General features: G+C 37.1%; 1 protein-coding gene across 2 annotated transcripts in view; it reads left to right on the top strand.

Annotated features, from left to right (window-relative positions):
- Positions 1-21,789, top strand: part of Entrep1 (endosomal transmembrane epsin interactor 1) — a 63,629-nt gene that overhangs the window by 21,552 nt on the left and 20,288 nt on the right. For both annotated transcript variants that reach the window (XR_009228205.1, XM_046459462.2), the window contains exon 3: positions 16,118-16,228. Coding sequence is in view for 1 of the 2 variants with exons in the window: in XM_046459462.2 (XP_046315418.1) it covers positions 16,118-16,228 (111 nt within the window). In the remaining variant the exon portion in view is untranslated. The remainder of the gene's footprint in view (positions 1-16,117; positions 16,229-21,789) is intronic.

Below are 21,789 nucleotides of genomic sequence, written 5' to 3'. Positions count from 1 at the left end.
ATAAAGTCATATCTCATGGTTTTGATTCCATATTGAGCATCTTTTCGTGTGTTTAATTGGCTTTGGAGAAATGTCTGCTCAGATTCCTTGCCCATTTTAAAATTAAAGTATCTTTTTATTACAAGTCCCTCATCAGATATGTGATTTGCAAATAAATTTTCCCATTCTGTGGGTTGTCTTTTTACTTTCTTGATGGTAACCTTTCCAGTACAAAGGGAAACTGTTGGGGATGGAATTAGAACAAATTGTATTCTCTGTATGATTATGTCAAAATGAACCCCAATATTATGTATAACTATAATGCACCAAGGCAATAGATATTTAGAAAACAAAAGTTTCTAATTTTAATGAAGTTCAGTTTATCCACTTCTAATTTTGTTGCTTGTACTGTCATATGTAAGAAGCCTTTGTATAAAACTAAGGTCATGAAGATGTAGTCCTATATTTTTTTTTTTCTGAGAGTTTTGTTGTTTTAGTGCTTAACCTTAGTCTGTGATCCATTTTGAGATATTTTTTTTGCATATGATATGAATAATATAAATTCATTCTTTTCTGTGACAGTTTTCAGATAGCCCAGCACCATTTACTAAAAAGATTCTTCTTTCTTCATTTTTAATTATGTTGGCACCTTTGTTGACAAGCTGTTGACTAAGTGTGAGTTTCTCAAGCACACTCTTTCTGTTAGTTGTGCACTTCTCCCTTTCCACATTGTTTTGCTGAGATCACTAACTTCCTGTCCTGGTTCATACTTACTTGTTTTCCAGGTCTGTTACACAGATGTCACTGCAGTATATCTTTTTCATTGTATTCTTGAGTTAAATCCTTTTAAAAAAAATCTTGTGCATTATTTTTCCTTGAATTCCCTTTTCATTTTTCCAGGGAATGTTCTCAAATAACAAATTTCAGGGGGACCTTTGGACATCTTGATGTACCTTTGTTTCTGTCCTCCACTTGAATGATGATTTGGCTGGATATGGAATCCTGGTTCAAAATTATTTTCCTTCAAAAACTTGAAGTCACTGCTTGATGCTTTTTGTCATGGCTGAGAAGCTTGAGGCTTATCTGATTCTCGTTCCCTTTTATTCTATAGGGTAGCTTGTAGGAATTTTATTTTTTACCTTGATATTAATAGTTCGGTTTTAAAAAATATAAAATTATGACTCTCAGGCAAACATAAAACAAACATGCCATTAACTAGGAAATACTACTCACTCAAAGAGCATTTGAGAAGCTAAATTTTTATTGGTAGGTAATGTTAGAAGATTGCTGGGAAAGATGCAAAACTAGTTAGTGTAGAGCAGGCCATGAACTGTAACTTTTGAGGTTTTCTATTCCATCAGATGGAATTTATTTCCATCTGTACTGAAATAAAATCCACAACATAAACTTTGCCCCCCAAAGAGTTGTAAAACGGTATTAAATAAATAAATAATTTAACATAATACTCCCAAAGATTTCCAAGCTGTAGATAATTTTCCTGCTATTCTTCTGAAGTTGCATAAGGATGTGTCCAGGTGTAGGCGCTTTTTTTTCATCATTTTGAGTATTCAGTGAACCCTTTTCATTTGAAGACATGTATCTTCAACACTGAGAAATTTTCTTTGCTGTCTTCTTGATTATTTCCTGTCTTCCATTTGCTCTCTTTTCTGTTTCTAGAATAGCTAATAGATATTGGATCTCTTGCACTGAAAGTCTTTGTTTCTTAGCTTTTCAAAGTCTTTTATTTTCTATTTCTTTCTTTTTAATTTGTATTCTAGGTGTTTTCTTAATTTTTGCTCCTGTCATTATATTGCTGTGTTTATTTTGAAAATCATATATTTTTTTTTTTTTTTTAATTTTTTATTGTGGGTTGTTCAAAACATTACAAATTTCTTGACATATCATATTCCACACTTTGATTCTAGTGGGTTATGAACTCCCACCTTCACCCCATACACAGATTGCAGATTCACATCAGTTACACATCCATTGATTTACAAATTGCCATACTAGTGTCTGTTGTGCTCCGCTGCCTTTCCCATCATCCACCCTCCCCCCTCCCCACCTCTCCCCTCCCCTCCCCTCCTCTCTCTCTACCCCCTCCACTGTATAACCCTGAGGGTCTCCTTCCATTACCGTGCAATTTACCTTCTCTCTCCCTTTCCCTCCCACCTCTCATCCCTGTTAAATGTTAATCTTCTTCTCCTGTTCTTCGTCCCTACTCTGTTCTTAGTTACTCTCCTTATATCAAAGAAGACATTTGGCATTTGTTTTTTAGGGATTGGCTAGCTTCACTTAGCATAATCTGCTCTAATGCCATCCATTTCCCTGTAAATTCTATGATTTTGTCATTTTTTAATGCAGAGTAATACTCCATTGTGTATAAATGCCACATTTTTTTTATCCATTCGTCTATTGAAGGGCATCTAGGTTGGTTCCACAGTCTTGCTATTGTGAACTGTGCTGCTATGAACATCGATGTAGCAGTGTCCCTGTAGCATGCTCTTTTTAGGTCTTTAGGGAATAGACCAAGAAGGGGAATAGCTGGGTCAAATGGTGGCTCCATTCCCAGCTTTCCAAGAAATCTCCATACTGCTTTCCAAATTGGCTGCACCAATCTGCAGTCCCACCAGCAATGTACAAGTGTACCCTTTTCCCCACATCCTCTCCAGCACTTGTTGTTGTTTGACTTCCTAATGGCTGCCAATCTTACTGGAGTGAGATGGTATCTTAGGGTGGTTTTGATTTGCATTTCTCTGACAGCTAGAGATGTTGAGCATTTTTTCATGTACTTGTTGATTGACTGCATGTCCTCCTCTGAGAAGTGTCTGTTCAGGTCCTTAGCCCATTTGTTGATTGGGTTGTTTGTTCTCTTATTGTCTAATTTTTTGAGTTCTTTGTATACTCTGGATATTAGGGCTCTATCTGAAGTGTGAGGAGTAAAGATTTGTTCCCAGGATGTAGGCTCCCTATTTACCTCTCTTATTGTTTCTTTTGCTGAGAAAAAACTTCTTAGTTTGAGTAAGTCCCATTTGTTGATTCTAGTTATTAACTTTTGTGCTATGGGTGTCCTATTGAGGAATTTGGAGCCCGACCCCACCGACTGTAGATCGTAGCCAACTTTTTCTTCTATCAGACGGCGCGTCTCTGATTTGATATCAAGTTCCTTGATCCATTTTGAATTCACTTTTGTGCATGGCGAGAGAAAGGGATTCAGTTTCATTTTGTTGCATATGGATTTCCAGTTTTCCCAGCACCATTTGTTGAAGATGCTATCCTTCCTCCATTGCATGCTTTTAGCCCCTTTATCAAATATAAGATAGTTGTAGTTTTGTGGATTGGTTTCTGTGTCCTCTATTCTGTACCATTGGTCCACACGCCTGTTTTGGTACCAGTACCATGCTGTTTTTGTTACTATTGCTCTGTAGTATAGTTTGAAGTCTGGTATCGCTATACCGCCTGATTCACACTTCTTGCTTAGCATTGTTTTTGCTATTCTGGGTCTTTTATTTTTCCATATGAATTTCATGATTGCTTTCTCTATTTCTACAAGATATGCCATTGGGATTTTGATTGGCATTGCATTAAACCTATAGAGAACTTTTGGTAATATCGCCATTTTGATGATGTTAGTTCTGCCTATCCATGAACAGGGTATATTTTTCCATCTTCTAAGATCTTCTTCTATTTCTCTCTTTAGGGTTCTGTAGTTTTCATTGTATAAGTCTTTCACCTCTTTTGTTAGGTTGATTCCCAAGTATTTTATTTTTTTTGAAGATATTTTGAATGGAGTGGTTGTCCTCATTTCCATTTCAGAGGATTTGTCGCTGATATACAGGAATGCCTTTGATTTATGCGTGTTGATTTTAAATCCTGCCACTTTGCTGAATTTTTAATGATCAGAAATATTCTTCTGATCACCAATTTATCCTTTGTCACAGAAACTGTTCTTGTTTTATGTATGCTATATTTTTTTCTCTTTCTCTGAAAATACAAATTAGATATATTTAACATTTGTTTCCATCTCCTGAATAGTTTGTTTTTTTCCTGAGAGTGAGTGGTGCTAGTTGATAACCTTGATCCTTTGTTGTACGGTGAGATTTTTGAGTGTCTGTTTATTCCATATCATTCTTTATAGTTATGACTGAAGAACTAGGTTAGTAATAATGTAATATTTCTAATAACTGTATCTTATAATAACATAAATGAGATGCATGTATAATCCACTAATCCTATGAGTTGTTATTGGTATTCTCATTCTGAGAAAACCAAGGCACAGAGGGGTTAAATAATTTGCCCAGCATCACATAGCTAAAAGTGGCAGAGCTGAGTTGTATCCTAGCTAAGAGTTTCTAAGAGTCTGTGTTCTTAATCACCATCTCGCTTGTATAATGGTGCCTGCCCAAAAGAGGACATCTCACCAGGACCCCTATTCCCCAGCTCTGTTAGGAAAAAGTTCACTGGTATTAGCTGGTAGAAGAATGCTTGTACTTCTTATTACTTTTGGATCTGCAAAAGTCTCTTCAATATTTTTCAATGTTTTATTATGAAAATTCTCAAACTTATAGGAAAGTTGAGCAAATGACAATGAATTCTCATATGTCACCCACTTGGATTCAATAACTGTTAACATTTTACCATGGGTATTATGTAGCTACATAAGTAGATTTTTTTTTTAAATTGCAGATTACTTGGTACTTCACCTTAATACTTAAGTAAGCATCTACTAAAAACAAAACATTCTACATCACCATGATTACATTTTCATACCTCAGAAAATTATTACTAATTTCCTAATGTTATTGGAGAGTCAAGATATATGCACATTTCCCCAGTTGTCACAAAATATTTTTTATAACTTTAATTACTTAATGAAAAATCTTTGGGGACTGAGGGTGTAGCTCAGTGGTACAGTGCTTGCTTAGCATGTACAAGGCCCTGAGTTTGCTCCTGAGCATTGCAAAACCAAAACACACACACACACACACACACACATCTTTGCAACTGAAGTATGAATATTGCTATATGTATAGGTATATAACTTCATGAATTATCAAAAAGTGAATGCTCAGGCTGGGGTTGTGACTCAGAGGTAGACTGCTCACTTAGCATGCATGAGGCACTGGGTTTGATCCTCAGCACCATATGAAAATAAAATAAAGATATTGTGTCCACCTACAACTAAAAAATAAATATTTAAGAAAAAGTGAATACTCCCATAGGATATAACTTTTAAAAAAATGCAATCAAGGTTTACTTACTAGATTTTGTTATTTTGTGTCTTTAGTGTTTTTGTACTCTAGAATACTCTCATGCTTCTGTTTTTTTTTTTTTTTTTTAATCTGGAATTGACATTGTGAAGAGATGACTCCATTTGGCTTATATGATCTTTTTGTTGTTGTTCTTCTTTGATATGAAAGATTTCAAATATACTCTAAAGTTATGAGGAATATTATAGACCCCCATGGACTCATTGCCTAGCCACTGCAATCAATACATACCCACACCGTCTCATCATTTCCTTGCCCCTTGGCATTGGATTGTTTTAAAACAAAGCCCAATCTTTACAGTTTTTCGTCCTTAAATAGTTTAGTATGTGTATGTCAAGTGTCTAATTTGTTTCATGTATATATTTAAAAAAAAATTTTTTAGTTGTAGTTGGACACTACTTTATTTTACCTTTATTTACTTTTATACCTTTATTTTACTTCTTTATTTTTATGTGGTGCTGAGGATTGAACCCAGTGCCTTGCATGTGCTAGATGAGTGCTCTACTGCTGAGCTACAATCCCAGCCCCTCATGTAAATTTTTTGTAGTTAATTTGTTTTAACTGGAGCCAAACAAGCAAAATCCTCACATCGTGTTTGACTGATATATCTCTTACATTTCTTGCAACCATTAAGTCCCTCTTCCTCTTGTTTTCTCCATTGAAATTGATTGTTAAAGAAACTGTGTCCTTTGTCCAGTTGAGTGACATTGCATAACAAGGTAGGCTTAATATGTTTGTCTGTCCCCTCTTTTTCTTCTAGATGGTGGTTATATCTCGAGGTTTGACTTACTTCACCAGTGATGATGTATATTTCCATTAGAAAGTGTTCAATGTCCAGTGTCTCTCTTTTTTAATTTTGACAGCCATTGATCATCTTTGGACCACTGGAATAACTTGAGTCTTTTATGTTTAAAAATCTCAATAAATAACAGTTATAAGCAGGAGTCCTTAGACCACTTATCCCTGTATTGTACCCATAAGCTGTTCTGTCCTTTGAGTTATTAAGCAGATGCCTTTGGGAAAGGACTTACAGATTTGAGTAAAGCCATGTACCATGATTTCCTAGTAATTCATAGTTTACCTTAAAACTTTAAGTAGTTGTTGGAAGTACTAATTATTTAACTTTGTTTCACTCATATTTACTTAATACCTCTTTTTCTATAGACTACATATTAACCCTCCTAGGAATCTAGTAACTAATAATCTATTCAGTCGCTCCGTGATTATTCACTGAGGCCTTGTGTTAGACACACACAGAGAAGTGGACTCCCTAAACTTTATTGATCCTTTACTTGTCTCATGTTGGAGAATTTCAGACATCACGTGGAATACAGGACTGGCTGATTGTAATGATCTGTTCATTGGGGCATAGAGTATCTTGAGATATGCACTGCCCTTGCTTACTGAATCATGTGGCCAGGTTTACATCTGCTGCTCCGTAGGAAGTTGAAAGGGGGAAAGAAGGTGTGGCCGTTCTAATTTTCTATCACTGACACTTAACAAACCACTGCTAACCCTAATGGTTAATGGTTTAAAAATGCACTTGATTGTTGTTTCTTTGCGTGGTAGACTGATGGGATTCTTTTTTTTTTTTTTTGGCACTGGGAATTGAAACCAGTGGTATTTTACCACTGAGCTATATCCAGATCCCTTTTTATTTTAAGACAGGTCTTGCTAATTTGCTGAGGCTGGCCTTGAACTTGAGATCCTCCAGCTTCAACCTCCTGAGTCATTGGGATTACAAGCATGCACCACCACACTTGGCTGGGATTCATGCTCAGTGTCTCTCATTTTGCAGTCAGATGGCTGCTGGGCATGGAATCGTCTGAAGGCTTGACTCTTTTGCATGACTGGTGGTTGGTGCTGACTGTCAGCTGAGAGCTCAGCTATGGCTGTCGACTACAGTGTGAACACATGACCTCCTATGTAACAGCCATATAACATGGTGATTGGGTTCTGATTATCCCAGTGAGCATCCCAGGAGGCCTAGGCAGGAGCTACACAGTTTCTTATGATCTCTCTTCATAGGTCCCAGAATGTACTTCCACCACATTCTATTGGAAGAACAAATTCCTAAGGCCTGTGTAGAATCAAGGAGATGAGAGTTGGATTCTATTTTTTATATTTTATATTGTGATAAAATACTAAATTAAAATCACCATTTTACCACTTTTAAATTTACATTCAGTGGCATTAAGCACCTTCACAATATTGTACTATCACCAACACTGTTTGTAGAATTTTTTCATTATTCCAAACGGAAACTCCATAGACCTTAAAGAGCAATTTCCCTTCCCAAGTCCCTAAAAACACATATTATTCTCTGTCTCTATGAATTTGCCCATTTCTAAGCACCTTGTGTAGGCAGGGTTGTACAATACTTGTGTTTCTCTGTCTGGCTTACTTAGAAAAGTGTTTTCAAGATTTACCCCGTGTTGCAGCATTTGTCAGAACTTCATCCCTTTTTATGGCCAAATATTGTTCCATAGTATATATTGAACCTCATCTCTTGATGTGAGGAAGAACATTAGTACAGAGAGGAAAGGACCTGATGGTGGCCATCTTAAGAGATGACTGACTCATTGGCATATTCTCAGGAGCTGTATTTTTGTGATGTGGAAGGACACAGGGTCATAAGGTCTGACTTTTTAACTTATTGAACCTTGAGACACTAAGAACAATAGAGCAGGGACCAGAAGAAAGGAAATAAAGAAATTTAGAGAAGTACAGAGGAAAGGACAGAAGAATAATTGAGAAAGGAACATGAATCTCAAGAACTAGAGATCTTTTAACTTTCCACTGCTTCTCTTATCTTCAAATCTAAATTAATTTCTGCCACCTTATTCCCAAGGAACATTGCAGATTGGGCTCCTGATCAGTTCCCCTTGTAAGAACAGCAGGTCTCATGTGTCACATGGTCACTGTTTCTCTGAGACGCTTCCGAGATCCTTCCTCAGGTCCTTGGACACATTCTTGATGGGAACGTGCTGAGGGAGGATAGAACTGTCCAGGTGGAGGAGCTATGGAGGCAGACACTCTCACTAAGCCTGATTGCGTAGCTGCTGAGAAAAGGCACTTTCCTGAGAACAAACGAAGGTCAGTGTGCTGAGAGGGGGACCTGAGGGACCTGGAAGAGAGCGGGACAGGAACCCCCGTAGGGCACACTTTGCTTTTCACAAGTAAGGAGGCTTGGAAATGCCCCTGAGCCTGTGCGTGTCTTCATCCAGCTCCAGGTTGTGAGAGCTTTTAACTCCTCAAACCTGTGTCCCAAGTGGACGAACATTTGTGTCTCACTCTAGTGGGCAGAGCAAGAGGGTTTTCACTCATGTTGAGAGGGGAATGGGAAAAGAAGTGTTAACATTATATTTTAAACACTTTATAAAAAGAAAATCAGGAGACAGCGTAATGTGAGAAAACCTGGCACTTCCCCACCTTTGGGAGGAGGGGGAGACAGCTGCTTCTGCTCCCAGCAGCAGCCTATGTTTGCCTTGTTGGCAGGAGAATTGGTCAGGACAATGACAGTGGATCTGCCAAGCTTCTGGGAGAAGGGTGTCAAGGACCAGAACCCTGCAGTCATTGCATGTGGAACTCCTGAAGTGGGGTTAAGTAGCTCGAGTGTGGGCGTTGAGTGCCCCACAAAGAGTTGTTAGGCATGGTTGGTCGCCTTGGGACCCGGTGATGGTCCACACATTCATTTTGCTAAACCACTGAAGAAAGGTTTTAGATTGGGGTCTTGCCTTCAGTTTTCCCCCAGTGCTATCGTGTTGAGCTCCTGATTCTAGATTGGTTTAAGATGCTTCCTCACACTGAATCAAATTTAAACTTTTAAGAGGCACACAAATTGTTGCCTTGACTGTCAAAGGTCCTGTGTCCTTTGTCTTATTCATCATTGACCAGTCAGAGATAGTTAAAATGGCAGTTAGATCCCCAGCCATTGGAAATTGTCTCAGTAGGGAAATTGTCACCTGAAGTCTGAGGACTGGGGCTTTGTTCGTCCTCTCACCCACCGCCCTCACTTCTTCTTCCTCTGAACAATGGAACAGGAGTCCCAATTCTTCCATCTTTTCCCAGGATCTGTGGAGGTGGCCATTTCCATCCTAGCATTGCTAGTAAGTGGGACTTTGCCTTTCAGGGCCCGTATGTGTGTATGTGTGTGTGTGTGTGTGCGGTCTAGAACATGAAAGCATCATATCTATAAGCAGTGTCCATCAGAAAAGATGCATTCTTTTCCATTTGTTCAATGATTCACTTACTCATTTTATTTACCATCTACCTGTGTTTTTGTGTCCTTGGTTCAGATTTTGTACCCCAAAAACTACGTTTTATTTTTTTAAAATCTACTTTGAAGCAGTATCAAAAGAAACCTGTTTCAGAAGTTCCCTCTCATGAGAAAAGAATTTGGCAAACTATTGATATTTAAATAAAAACAACACATACAGTTCACTGTTAACATTTAGGAAAAATATCTATCAATTCTGATAGTGTAAAAAAGAGGCTTGTATTCAATGAATATGTTATTTTTTAAGGGACTCTTTTTTTTCAAGCACAAATAAAAACCTTTCTGGATTGGAGTCCTGCATGTGGTGCAGGCAGATGGAGTGGGGGCTAACCCAGCAAGGTCATGAGGACCTACAATCACCTGTGAGCAGCAAGAGAGTGAGGGACAGGTGTGAGAACCCCAGGAATGGGATGATAAGTGCAGTTGCAGGAGAGATGGGGATGGAAGGGTGCAGGGAGTAAAAATGCACTGAAGCCAAGCTGGAGAGAGGGCAGGAAGAAAGGGGGACATGGTTCCTGATTTATTAAAAGTTCAACAAGTGCAGTTATGGAGGAGAGATGCCGTGCATGTGTGCTAGGCCCTGCCTGGGTAGTTCCATGGACATTGCCTTACCTTTGGTATTCCCTTCAACCATCTTTGAGGTAGGTATTTCTTTATTTTATGGGTGAATATGTGACACCCAGAGAGATTAAGTTAGTTTGTCCAAGATCACTCAGCTACTTAGTTAATGGCCTGGAAACAGAACACACATATATTAAAATATATATATATATATATATATATATATATATATATATATATATATATATATATATATATATTAATTATAGTTGGACACATACATTTATTTTATTTATTTTTATGTGGTTCTGAGAATCGAACCCAGCACCTTGCACATGGTAGGTGAGCAGTCTACTGCTGAGCCACAACCCCAGCCCCAGAACACACATTTATTCTAACTCCAATTCATTTAATTTTGTGTTTTAAATTTAGTTCTCATTTTTACCAAAGTCACACATGCACGCAGTTCAAAGAGTCAGATAGTGTTGTTTTAATAAGAGTATCAAGTTCTTTATCCCTCTTCTCTTAGGGTGGCCATCTCCACCATTCTTTTGGTATTTATCTCTGTATTTATAAAGAATGCAATTTGTATTTGGGATAAAAATGGGAGTTCATAACCCACTTGAATCAAATGTATGAAAGATGATATGTCATGAGCTTTGTAATGTTTTGAACAACCAATAAAAAAAAAAAAAGAATGCATTGGCATTGTGTTTCCTGATATTCCCGAGTTAGGCATCGTAGATAGTTAGGAGATCTTGATTGTTGTACTTACCTTTGATGTTCTCCTTCTCCATATAGTTACATCGTAATTTCGGTCAGGGCAATATTCAGACTTTATCATATTTAAAATCTTTTTTGGGGGTTGTGGATGGACACAATACCTTTATTTTATTTATTTTTATGTGCTGCTGAGGATTGAACCCAGTGCCTCACACATGCTGGACTAGCACTCTACCACTGAGCCACAACCAAAGCTCCAGTCTTTATCTTACTTTGAATATGATAAATTTTCCTTCGGTATAAAATACTTAGATTTTACTCAAGTTAACAATGGTCTTTTCCATTCCCCTTAGTTTTTCTATCACTAATTCCCATTTCAGCACTTTGCTCTGTAAGCCTCTTTCTCAAACATTCAGGCCTGTTTATGGGCTTCTCCATCACTTTCCTCCTCTTGGGGATGCCCTGCAGCCTTGACTCACTGTCTGGACCTGCTGCCATGAAGTCCTACCCTAACTGTCACCCTTATCACTGTTTGGCTATTGTTCTGGGCTTTCCTATTTCCTTTCCCTGAGGCCGGGTCTGTTTCCTAGCTCCCATGCCCTCTTTTTATTTCCTTAGCTCCCCTCTCATCTTCATAGTGCATCATCTAGGAACTTTATGAGAAAAGCATATGTGAGAAACACATTTTTAAAACTTATGTATAAATTGTAGAACTGTAAAAACATTTTTATTCTACTCAAACTGGATTGTTATTTTTAGCAGAATATAGAATTCTGAATTGGAATTTTCTCTCAAAAATTTAAAGGCATTGTTCCATGAAATGTGGGTTCTGTAAAGAAAAATCAGTCTCATGTGTGGTTGAAGAAAAATTTCTTCTGGGTCCATAGCTGGGTCAAGAAAAGGAATCAGGAGTTCTGATTTTCTTGTTGTTGTTGTTAAAAAGGGATAAGGTATGCATAGTAATATGCACAAATCTTAAATGTATAGTTTGCTGACTTTTTATAGATGTGTACACTTGAGTAATATTCATCCAGGTTATGAACTAGAAATTTTCCAGCATTCTATAATGTACCCTTATGCCCCATCCCAATCAATTTTCCTACCTCCCTATTGGAATATATTGGTCCACTTTTCATTACTGTAAAGAAATATCTGAGGTAGGCTACTTGTGAAGAAAAACGGTTTATTTACCTCACTGTTTTGCAAGCTGAAAGTCCAGGTTCTGTGCAGGTTCTGGTATGGTCCTCTGCCTCACCTCTTAGCAGATGACAGTGGTGGTAGCAAGAGATCACATTGTCAAAGCAGCAAGCCAAAGATACTGGAGTCCCACAATCCCTTGTAAGGGTACACCCTCCTTTGCCTATGGACTTCTCAGTAGGTCCCACCAACTCTCAGCATGGCCACACTAGGGACCAGACTTTCAACACAGTGAAACTTTGTGCAACACTTTTAAATCATATCCATACAAGGGGTACCCAGTGTTCCGATGTTTTTCACTATTGATTAGTTTTACATGCTCTAAAACTGCATATATATGGAATCATACAGCATGTGCACTTTTGTGTCTGGCTTCTTCACACAGTATAATGTGTCTGAGATTCATCCCTGTGTTTCCATGCATCTGGAGTTTGCTCATTTTTATTGTTGGAGTTATTTTATATAAACATTTTTCATTTTTAAATTTTTTGGTGCTGGAGATTGAAGCCAAGGGCACCTTACTACTGAGCTACATCCCCAGCCCTTTTTATATTTTTATTTTGAGACAGGGTCTTACTAAATTGCTCTAGGTCTTGCTGAGTTGCTGAGGCTGGCCTTGAACTCATGATTCTCTTGCCTTAGCCTCCTGAGTTGCTGGGATTATAGGTGTACTCCACCGTGCCTGGCTTTATTGCTAAGTTTTATTCCTTTTAGGGATATATTGTAATTATTCATCCATGTTCCTGTTCTTAGGCATTTGGGTTTCTTGTTTTGGCAAGTTGCTCTAAGTTTTCTTGTCTGGGCTTTTTATGAACTCTACATTAACCTGTCTTGGGGACATATCTGAGAGTGGAATTGTTGGGTTATAGTATGGTTCATGTTTAACTTCATTAGAAACTTATGATAGTTTTCCATGGTGCTTGTTATCATTTTATGATTGTTTCTTCAGTAGATTTGGAATCAGCCTTAATTGGAGACTTACTTCCATTTCCAGAGGGGGCTGGTGGCCACCCCTTGCTGAGTATTTGGGGATTCTGAAGAGTAAATCCTATAGGGGTTTGTCTTTCCTCCTTGCTGTCGTGAGATTCATTTTTCTCAGCACCACTGGGTCAGTTCATACTCAACCTTCTGAATCTTTGCTGTCCCTTTACATTTCTGCATTTTAAATCCTCATTTTACTACCATCTTAGTGGGTTTCCAGGAGCTAGTAGACCAAAATGCTTCCCTTCAACTCGCCATTTGAAGTCTAATCAGTTTTAAAGCTTGTGCTTTCCCACAATTATTGGAATTGCTTATTTATTTAAACATGAACAGTAAGTTTGTCACATCTTGAGCTTGGAGCAGTAGGGAGGTAAGGGACAAAATAAAAGTCCTTTGGCAGCAGGGAAAGGTCAGCCTATTTAAAGAATGAAATCTTGTATCAAAACGCACACTCAACAATACCAAGCTGTGATAGCCATAATTATTTAATGGCATTATGCGATAGGGATTATGAATAAATTTTATCAGGTGAGAGGCAAACAGAAGGTGATGCTGCCTCTTGGTAGCCACAGATTCCCCAAACCTCTTATTTAGTCACTTAATTGATGCCTGGGATGAACTTGGACACAATGCAATTGATGAGAGGCAAGGTGAATTCCAAATACTGAATTGAAAAACATAGTATTTTTTTTTTTTGCATTTTGCTCTTGGTATGAGTATCACAAAATATTTAAGATTCAAGTTAGTAGCAAATGAAACCACAGCATAAAAGGTTGAAGTCAGGTTGCGAGTCCTTGTGAGAGGGCTCACTGCCTAGGTCTTGGATGTGCATCTTCCCCTGATGTCCCCAGGGCCACGTGGGCAAGCCCTCTACTTTTTGGCTTCCAGTCTGTCTCATGGTTTAAAGTACAGGTTCTAAGAAGATATTTCTCTGTCAACCCTGGACTTTTCTATTTCTTGAGAACAAATCTCAAGTATGAACTAGCTTCTGTAAAATTCAGGGACTGAAAGTCATGGTGCTCACTTCACTGGGCAGGTTTTAAAAGTAATTGTACTGACAGTTTTTTTTTAAAGCAATTGCACCATTTTATACTTGCACAAGCAATGTTTCGAAAGTTCCGAGTTCCTCATCCTTACCAACACTTGGTATTGTTAACTTTTAAATTTTAACCATTCTAGTTGTGTTTAGTGGTATCTCATGGTATTTTTAAGTTGCGTTCATGATGACTGATAATGTTGAACATCTTTCCATGTGCCTGTTGGCTTCCTGTAACTTTCTTCTGTGTGTGTGTGATGTCAGTCCAAGTCTTTTGCCCCACATTTTGAATTGGGTTGTATATCTTTTTGTTATTGAAACAAGGGGTTATTTATATCCTGGATACAGGTTCCTTGTTCAATATATGCATGAAAATATTTTTTCCTTATCTGTGATATGCCTATTGATTTTGTTATTGTAGTTTTTGATAGCCAGGTTTAATATTTTAGTAAAGAGATTTGGGGTCCAGCATTGGGAGTGTTGGGTCCTCACTCAGTTTTGCACGGGGTGATGTTAATTTTTAGTTTTATGAAGGGTAGTAGTGGGCTGTTTGCTGTAGGACCAAAACTCTGCTGTCTTTTCAAGGCATCCTGTATTTTGCTATGGAAAATTTCCAAAGGAAAGTTCAAGATCTCCCTGTACTAGCACTGATTGTGTTGCTGGATATGAAGATTTCAGATGTGTTAAATATCTGAATAGCAATTGGCAATTTGCGGGAATCTACGTGGGAAGATCCCGCTCTGTCATTTGCCAACAACACATCCTCCTTTTCTGGAAAGCTTTGCCATAATCACAAGTAGTACTGTGCAAGAGGGGACACATGTTGTCTGCTGCTCACGTCAAGTCCTCTGGCCACCAAGGAATCCAGCCTGGGAAACTGGAATGTAGCCATGATCAGAATTTTCCCAAAGATTTTATGATAGGCTGTTACAAATTAGCAATAAAAGGAGAGAAGCCAGACTCCTCTGGGAGAAACAGGAATTCCCCCTAGGAAGGATGGCATCATTTGGTATTAAATACTGACTTACAACATGGGTCTGGAGAGATGCTTTGAAGTTTGACAGGGAATGAACATTTTAGTTGAAGGCCAAGTTTTCTCTATTGGTGTTTATTTGTGAACTCATTTGCCAGCCAACTCTGATATATCAGCTATCTAAATTGATGCTTTGTTTTCACAGTAATAATTATTGGCTCTAACCTTTTGTATTTGTTTTTGTATTTATAAAAAATTTCAATATTCATAATAATCAAGTTGAAAGACCTGTGTAGCCTCTGATGTTCACCAAGTAAATGCTGGCTTCTTGGTTGACTTCTGTCAGTTCTTTATTATTTGGAGTAATATTATATTATTATTATTTTGGGTACTGGGGATTGAGTTCAGGGACACTCAATCACTGAGCCACATCCCCAGCCCTACTTTGTATTTTATTTAGAGACAAGGTTTCACTGAGTTGCTTAGTATCTCACTAAGTTGCTGAGGCTGGCTTTGAACCCTAATCCTCCTGCCTTAGCCTCCTGAGCCACTGGGATTATAGGTGTGCCCCACCACTTTGGAGTAATATTATTTTTAACTATGGAAAAAAGTTCACAGAAAATTGTTGTGCACTTCTTTAGTACCTAAACTGTCATGATCTGTGAAAAGACCCATTTTTACTTTCATTTGTATCCTATGATATTTGGCCATCAATGACTTTGAGATCCTTGTTTTTCCTGTATTCCTCTTATAATCTAGAGCTTTTCTTTTGTCTATTTACTGTTATTGATCCAGCAAAACTCAGGAAAAGTTAGAATGACTCAATGAGGAAATAGCCAGGGCTTCACACAACATCTGGATCAAAGATAAAGGAAGAAGAATTATTTGCAAAGAGAAAAAAAATAGGAACATGAGATTATTGAGAAGATGTGAGTCAGTGGCATTCCTTAGCACAATTAAAAAAATTCTAAAATATGGTAAAAAAAAGTTTATAAAAGCATTGTTTGAAGTTTTAAAAATTTTCTCTTGGAAGAATTTTTTTTTTCTTTGTTCCAATCAAACCTTGCCTGTATTTAGCTGTGGTCTTTTTCTAACTGCCCATCCTCTTTCCATTTTAGGTAAACCTCTTCGTGTTGCTCTCTGTGGTTTGTGTCCTCCTAAATCTCGCGGGATTCATCCTAGGCTGCCAAGGGGCGCAGTTTGTGTCCAGCGTGCCCAGGTGTGATCTGGTAAGCAGCCCTAGACATCACTGTGCATCAGGCAGACCTTGGCCCGGCTGCTCTCCTGGTGTGACGAGTAGCAGTGTGACTGACAACTGTGCAGAAGTGAAGCCTGAAATTGGTACAAGGAATTGGGAAAACAAAGCAAAGAGCTCTTGCTCATTATTTTACTTGATTGTCAATTTTTGCCACAGCAGTGATCAACCATTATAACCCCAGAACCATAGACATGTCGTACATCATTAGTTAGTGAATGATCTATCTGCCTTCCTCTAAAGAGGAGAAATGGGTATTAAAAGGATTCGGGCTGATGATCTTTATATGAAAGCTCTGTGGTCAGGTGAATGTCAGCATTAAGGGATTTTCTGAGTTCAGAGGATAAGTATGGGACATACACCATTTATTATGCAGCATGCCAGTGAAGTCTGGGACAGCAGGCTATAATCAAGATTTGGTTTTCAGAGCTTTTGGGATTTTAGGATTGTAGATAAAAGGGTGTGGGCTTGCAGAATTTCTAATTTAAAAAAATTTTTTAAATTGTGGTAAAATACATATAACCTAAAGTTGACCATCTTAACCATTTTTAAGTGTACATGTGAGTAGCAGTTGTGTGCATTTACACTGCTGTGCGAGCCATCTCCGGAACTCCTCACCGGGCAACTCTGAAATAGCATCCCACTCTCATCCTCTCCCTGAGTGCCTGGCAACCACCATTCTGTTTTCCACTTTCATGAATTTCAGTTCTCTTAAGTACCTCATATAAGTTGAATCATACTGTATTTATCTTTCTGCAAGTAATTTACTTCTCTAAGTATAATGCCCTCAGGGTGTTTCCATGTTGAAGTGTGTGTAAGAATTCCCTTCCCTCTTTAAAGCCAAATAATACACCATTGTATGTACATGTGACACATTTTGTTTATCCATTCACCCATGGATGGGCCCTTGGGTTGTTTCCATCTTTTGTCTATTGTGCACAATGCTCTATGACCATGGGTGCAACACATATCTCTTCTGCACCCTGCTCTCAGTTCGTTTGAGTGCATTACCCAGGAATAGAATCACTGGCTCTCTCTGAACTTTTTAAAAGTAGTTCTCAGTAACAGCTGTCTCTGTGTGACACAAAGCAAAAGGAATGGATTCTTTGGAAGTTGTAGTGAATCTCATCTATTTGGAACTTAGTTGTGAGGTGGCCTGATCCTACAGAAACCAGCAGGATGCAAGCAAAGAGGGCTGCCACCTTGCTACAAAGGCTGTGGTGGATTTGAAGCTCCTCAGTGAAACTCATGACCTCCCCAGACAGGAAAACTTCCCAGGAACTCAACTGAAAACCTGTTGCTCTTTTTTTTTTCATTTTGCAATTATAAATTTATTGATATTCACTTTACACTGTGATCTATAAAAGTGAGAATACAGTGTTGATAATGAACACAAAATTTTATGGGGATACTCATGAAGAACAACTTGATTATATCACATCATCTATAGGTTAAATCATTGCAACTTAAATAACCTCTTTCAGAAACCTTAAGGACTTTCTTAATAATATTTTTCTATTTTAATGGGGAAGGTGGATAAAACAAATGAAAAATTGAACACTCACAGATGATGGAGTTGGTTGTAATGTTTTTCAAAATCCAAATGTGATTATGGGAATAAGGTATCTAGTGATAGCCCTGCTTATTTATGTGGATAAAAAACATGGCTCCCTCACTACCAGTTAAACCAAAAGCAACAAATTGCAACCACATTTAAGCAGTATAAGATCCTTATGAAAACAAATGAATGCCACATTTTACTTTATTTGATATGCCTAAATTTAGAAAGAGAAAAATTTAGGTAGGATGTTCCATTATTTAAAATATCAATGTAACATAATATGAAATATGTAAATTTAAATTAAACTTCAGTAACCCAGAACTCCAACACATCTCTGAAAGCAGCTGTGGAGTTGGCAGCCTGGAGAATTTATCAATGTAATTACAAGACAACAAGATACTGTTTTGAAAAGGGATACATAAGAAAAGAGATATGAGCTTCAACTCCAATTGCTGATATAATAAAGAGCAATGCCTTTTTATCTTTAGCCTCAGTTTCCTATCTATAAACCAGTATCTTGATTTTTTTCTGTATGCATTTATATGTTAGAATATTCTAATTTTAACTATTATCAGATAGATATTCATTAGTAATGTTTGTCAGATGTTTTAAATTCCCATAAATCATTAAATTATTACTATAACTAATTTTAATTCTTAAAAATACAAAGGATCTTCTTTTATAGCTACTACACACTCTGGCACATGTGTAAGTGTACATGACCACACATCTATATTTCAAAATTAATGTTTATTTAAGTCATTATTTCTAAATGCTAAATGTTTTTACATAATACATAATATATAAATTTCTATGTAATATTTTAACACATAAAAATATTTAAAGCACTAATAATTCAAATATTGTTATAAATTAAATTTCTTCTTTTAATTTATTTTTTAAAATTTGTTTTACTTAGTTGTACATGACAGCAGAATGCATTTCAATTCATTGTATTCAAATGGAGTGCAACATTTCAGTTCTCTGATTGTACACAGTGTAGAGGCGCACCATTTGTGCAGTCATACATGTACCTAGGGTAATGATGTTCATCTCATTCCACCATCTTTCCTGCTCCGATAACCTCTCATCCCTCTCCCATTTGCCCTATCTAAAGTTCCTCTATTCTCCCCGTGCTGCCCTGTACCCACTATCATAGATAAGCATCCATTAACCAGAGAAAATCTTCCACCTTTAGTTTTTTTGGGACTGACTGACTTGGCTTAGCATAACATTCTCCAACTCCATCCATTTACCTGAAAATGCCATAGCTTTATTCTTTTTTAATGCCGAGTAATAGTCTTTCTTAGAATTCTTCAGATTCTGTAGTTTAATAACCTTAAATTATGGATTCACATAACCTTTAAGGCCCTCTGTGAATTGTCATCCTGCCTTTGCACTGGAGCAGCTCACAATCCCTATAATTGAGGCAAACCCCCATGTTATTTCCTAGGATCTTGCCCTATTTTCTTATTTCTAACAATGGTGTCTCTCCCCCAAGGATTCCCTTCCCCTAACCTCTCCGTCTGTTCAAATGCTATTAGTTTTTTTAAAGCCCCATTAAAAGACTGTTTTCTTCAGGAGATAGTCCCTGATCCACAGAGAAAATAATCTTCCAGAATATTCTATCTGTATATTTCTTAGGCGCTTATCTATCCCTTTCTCTTTTGTGCTAAAAATATTTATGTACTCGTCTTCTTTTTTCTCAGCTGGAATCTCCTGGAGGGTTATATCTAGGTCTCTTTTATCTTGGGAGTTTCCAGGAACCCCACACATACTCCTCTATGTACAAATAGTTTCCAGAGAAAAATTCTGGACAAAGGTTGGTTTTCTAATTATTAGCCACACAGCAAATGAGAAGGGGCAAAGAGAAAAGACACAGACCAGAAGCGAAAAGTGACGATATATGGAAGGACGATTCAGGAAAATTGTTGCATGGATCAGAATTTCCTTTCTTTTTAATTTTTTTTGATTTTATTTTTATTTAATCAATTTTATTTTTTTAAACACACGACAGCAGAATGTATTGCAATTCTTTTTTTTTTAAATATTTTTTAGTTTTTTTAGGTGGACACAATATCTTTATTTTATATGGTAGTGAGGATCGAACCCAGTGCCTCATGCATGCCAGGCGAGCGTGCTACCACTTGAGCCACATCCCCAACCCGAATATTACAATTCTTATTACACATATAGAGCACAATTTTTCATATCTTTGTATATAAAGTATGTTCACGCCAATTCATGTCTTTATACATGAACTTTGTTTTTTTTTTGCATTACAATTCTTATTACACATATATACCACAACTTTTCTTATCTCTCTTTGTATATAAAGTAGGTTGACACCCAATTCGTGTCTTCATACATGTACTTTGGATAATGATGTCCATCACATTCCACCATCCTTGCTAATCCCCTGCCAGAATTTCCTTTCAAGACTGAATAATATTTTTTTCTGAATAATATTCTTTTAGATGTATATGACCCATTCTGTTTATCCATTAATCTTTGATAAATATTCTACCTCTTGGCTACTGTGTATAGTGTTGTGATAAACACAAATTTATCTTAAAAATATCTTTTTGGGATCCTTTGGATTTATACCCAGAAATGGGTTTGCTAGATCATATGGCAATCTTCTTGGAAATTTGGTACTAGGAATTGAACCCAGGTGTTTAGCCACTGAGCCACAGCCATATCCCTTTTTATGTTTTATTTTGTGATAGGGTCTTGTTAAGTAGCTTATGGCCTTTCTGAGTTGCTGAGGCTGGCCTTGAACTTGTGATCCTCTTGCCTCAGCCTCCTAAGGTGATTACAAGCATGCACCAACATGCTCAGCAGTAATTCTCTTTTTAACTTTTTGAGGAGCCTCCATAATATTTTCCAAAGTGGCTGCACCATTTTAGATTTCTACTAACAATGCACAAGGATTCCAATTTCTCCACATCCTTATTGACACCCATTTTCTATTTTTCTTGTAGTGGCCATCCTAATGAGTATGATGAGGTTATATCTAATTGTAATACTGATTGCATTTCTTTGATTATTAGTGATATTGAACAACTTGTCATGTGTTTGTTGGCCATTTGTATTTCTTTTTGGAGAAAATGTTTATTTAAGTCTTTTGCCCATTTTTCAGTTAGGTAATTATTATTATTTTTTTTTGTTGCATTGTAGGAATTCTTTTTATATAGTCTATATTACCCCTGGTAGATAAATACTTTGTATGAAGTATATTTTGAATTTAAAAATTACCTCTACAAAATCAATTCTGTGATTATTTCTGATTATATAATTGTGAAAGTTTGAACAAGCCATGAAATATAGACTAGAACTTAAGAATCACTAAAAATACTAGTATTGTAGGGATCCTAGTTCTAGCACAGTTAACCACTTAGCTTTGTTTTATGCATCTTTTTATTCACACAGTATACATAATTTCCCATCAATGGGATCATATTATAATTAATTGTTTTTCATTAGGAAGGTCATTGATAAATGAAGTAAGTCTTTGGGAAAGAGAATAGTTTCCTTTCCCCTTTTCCTCTTTCCCCCCAACATCATTTTACTTTCATGGTAACAGTCTGGGAAATTTCCTTTGGTAAATATTTACAGGATAGGGTTGTTCATGATTTTTCAAGAATGGGATATATTGTATATGCTTCGTTACAACTTTTCTCACTTAAAATATTTATCATACAAAGATTAATACAGATCTCAGATCTAACACCTTTTTTTTTTCTTTTATCACTGTAATTCCAGTGATTCAGAAGACTAAGGCAGGGAGATCTCAAGTTCAAGGTCAACCTTGGTAATTTAGTGAAACTATCTATGTCTCAAAATAAAACAGGGCTGGGGATATAGCTCAGTGATAGAGCACTTTCTTAGTATACATGAGGTCCTTTAAATCCTAGCACTACAATAAAAAATAAAAATAGAGAGAAATCTTTTGCTGGTAGAGATGTGGAGAG

This window comes from Marmota monax, unplaced genomic scaffold (genome assembly GCF_021218885.2).
Source record: "Marmota monax isolate L192 unplaced genomic scaffold, Marmota_monax_Labrador192_F-V1.1 WCK01_AAM20220418_F8-fsc00059, whole genome shotgun sequence".
Classification (NCBI taxonomy): Eukaryota; Metazoa; Chordata; class Mammalia; order Rodentia; family Sciuridae; genus Marmota; species Marmota monax.
Note: the sequence above shows the minus strand (reverse complement) of the source record. Positions and strands in the feature narration are given on the sequence as shown.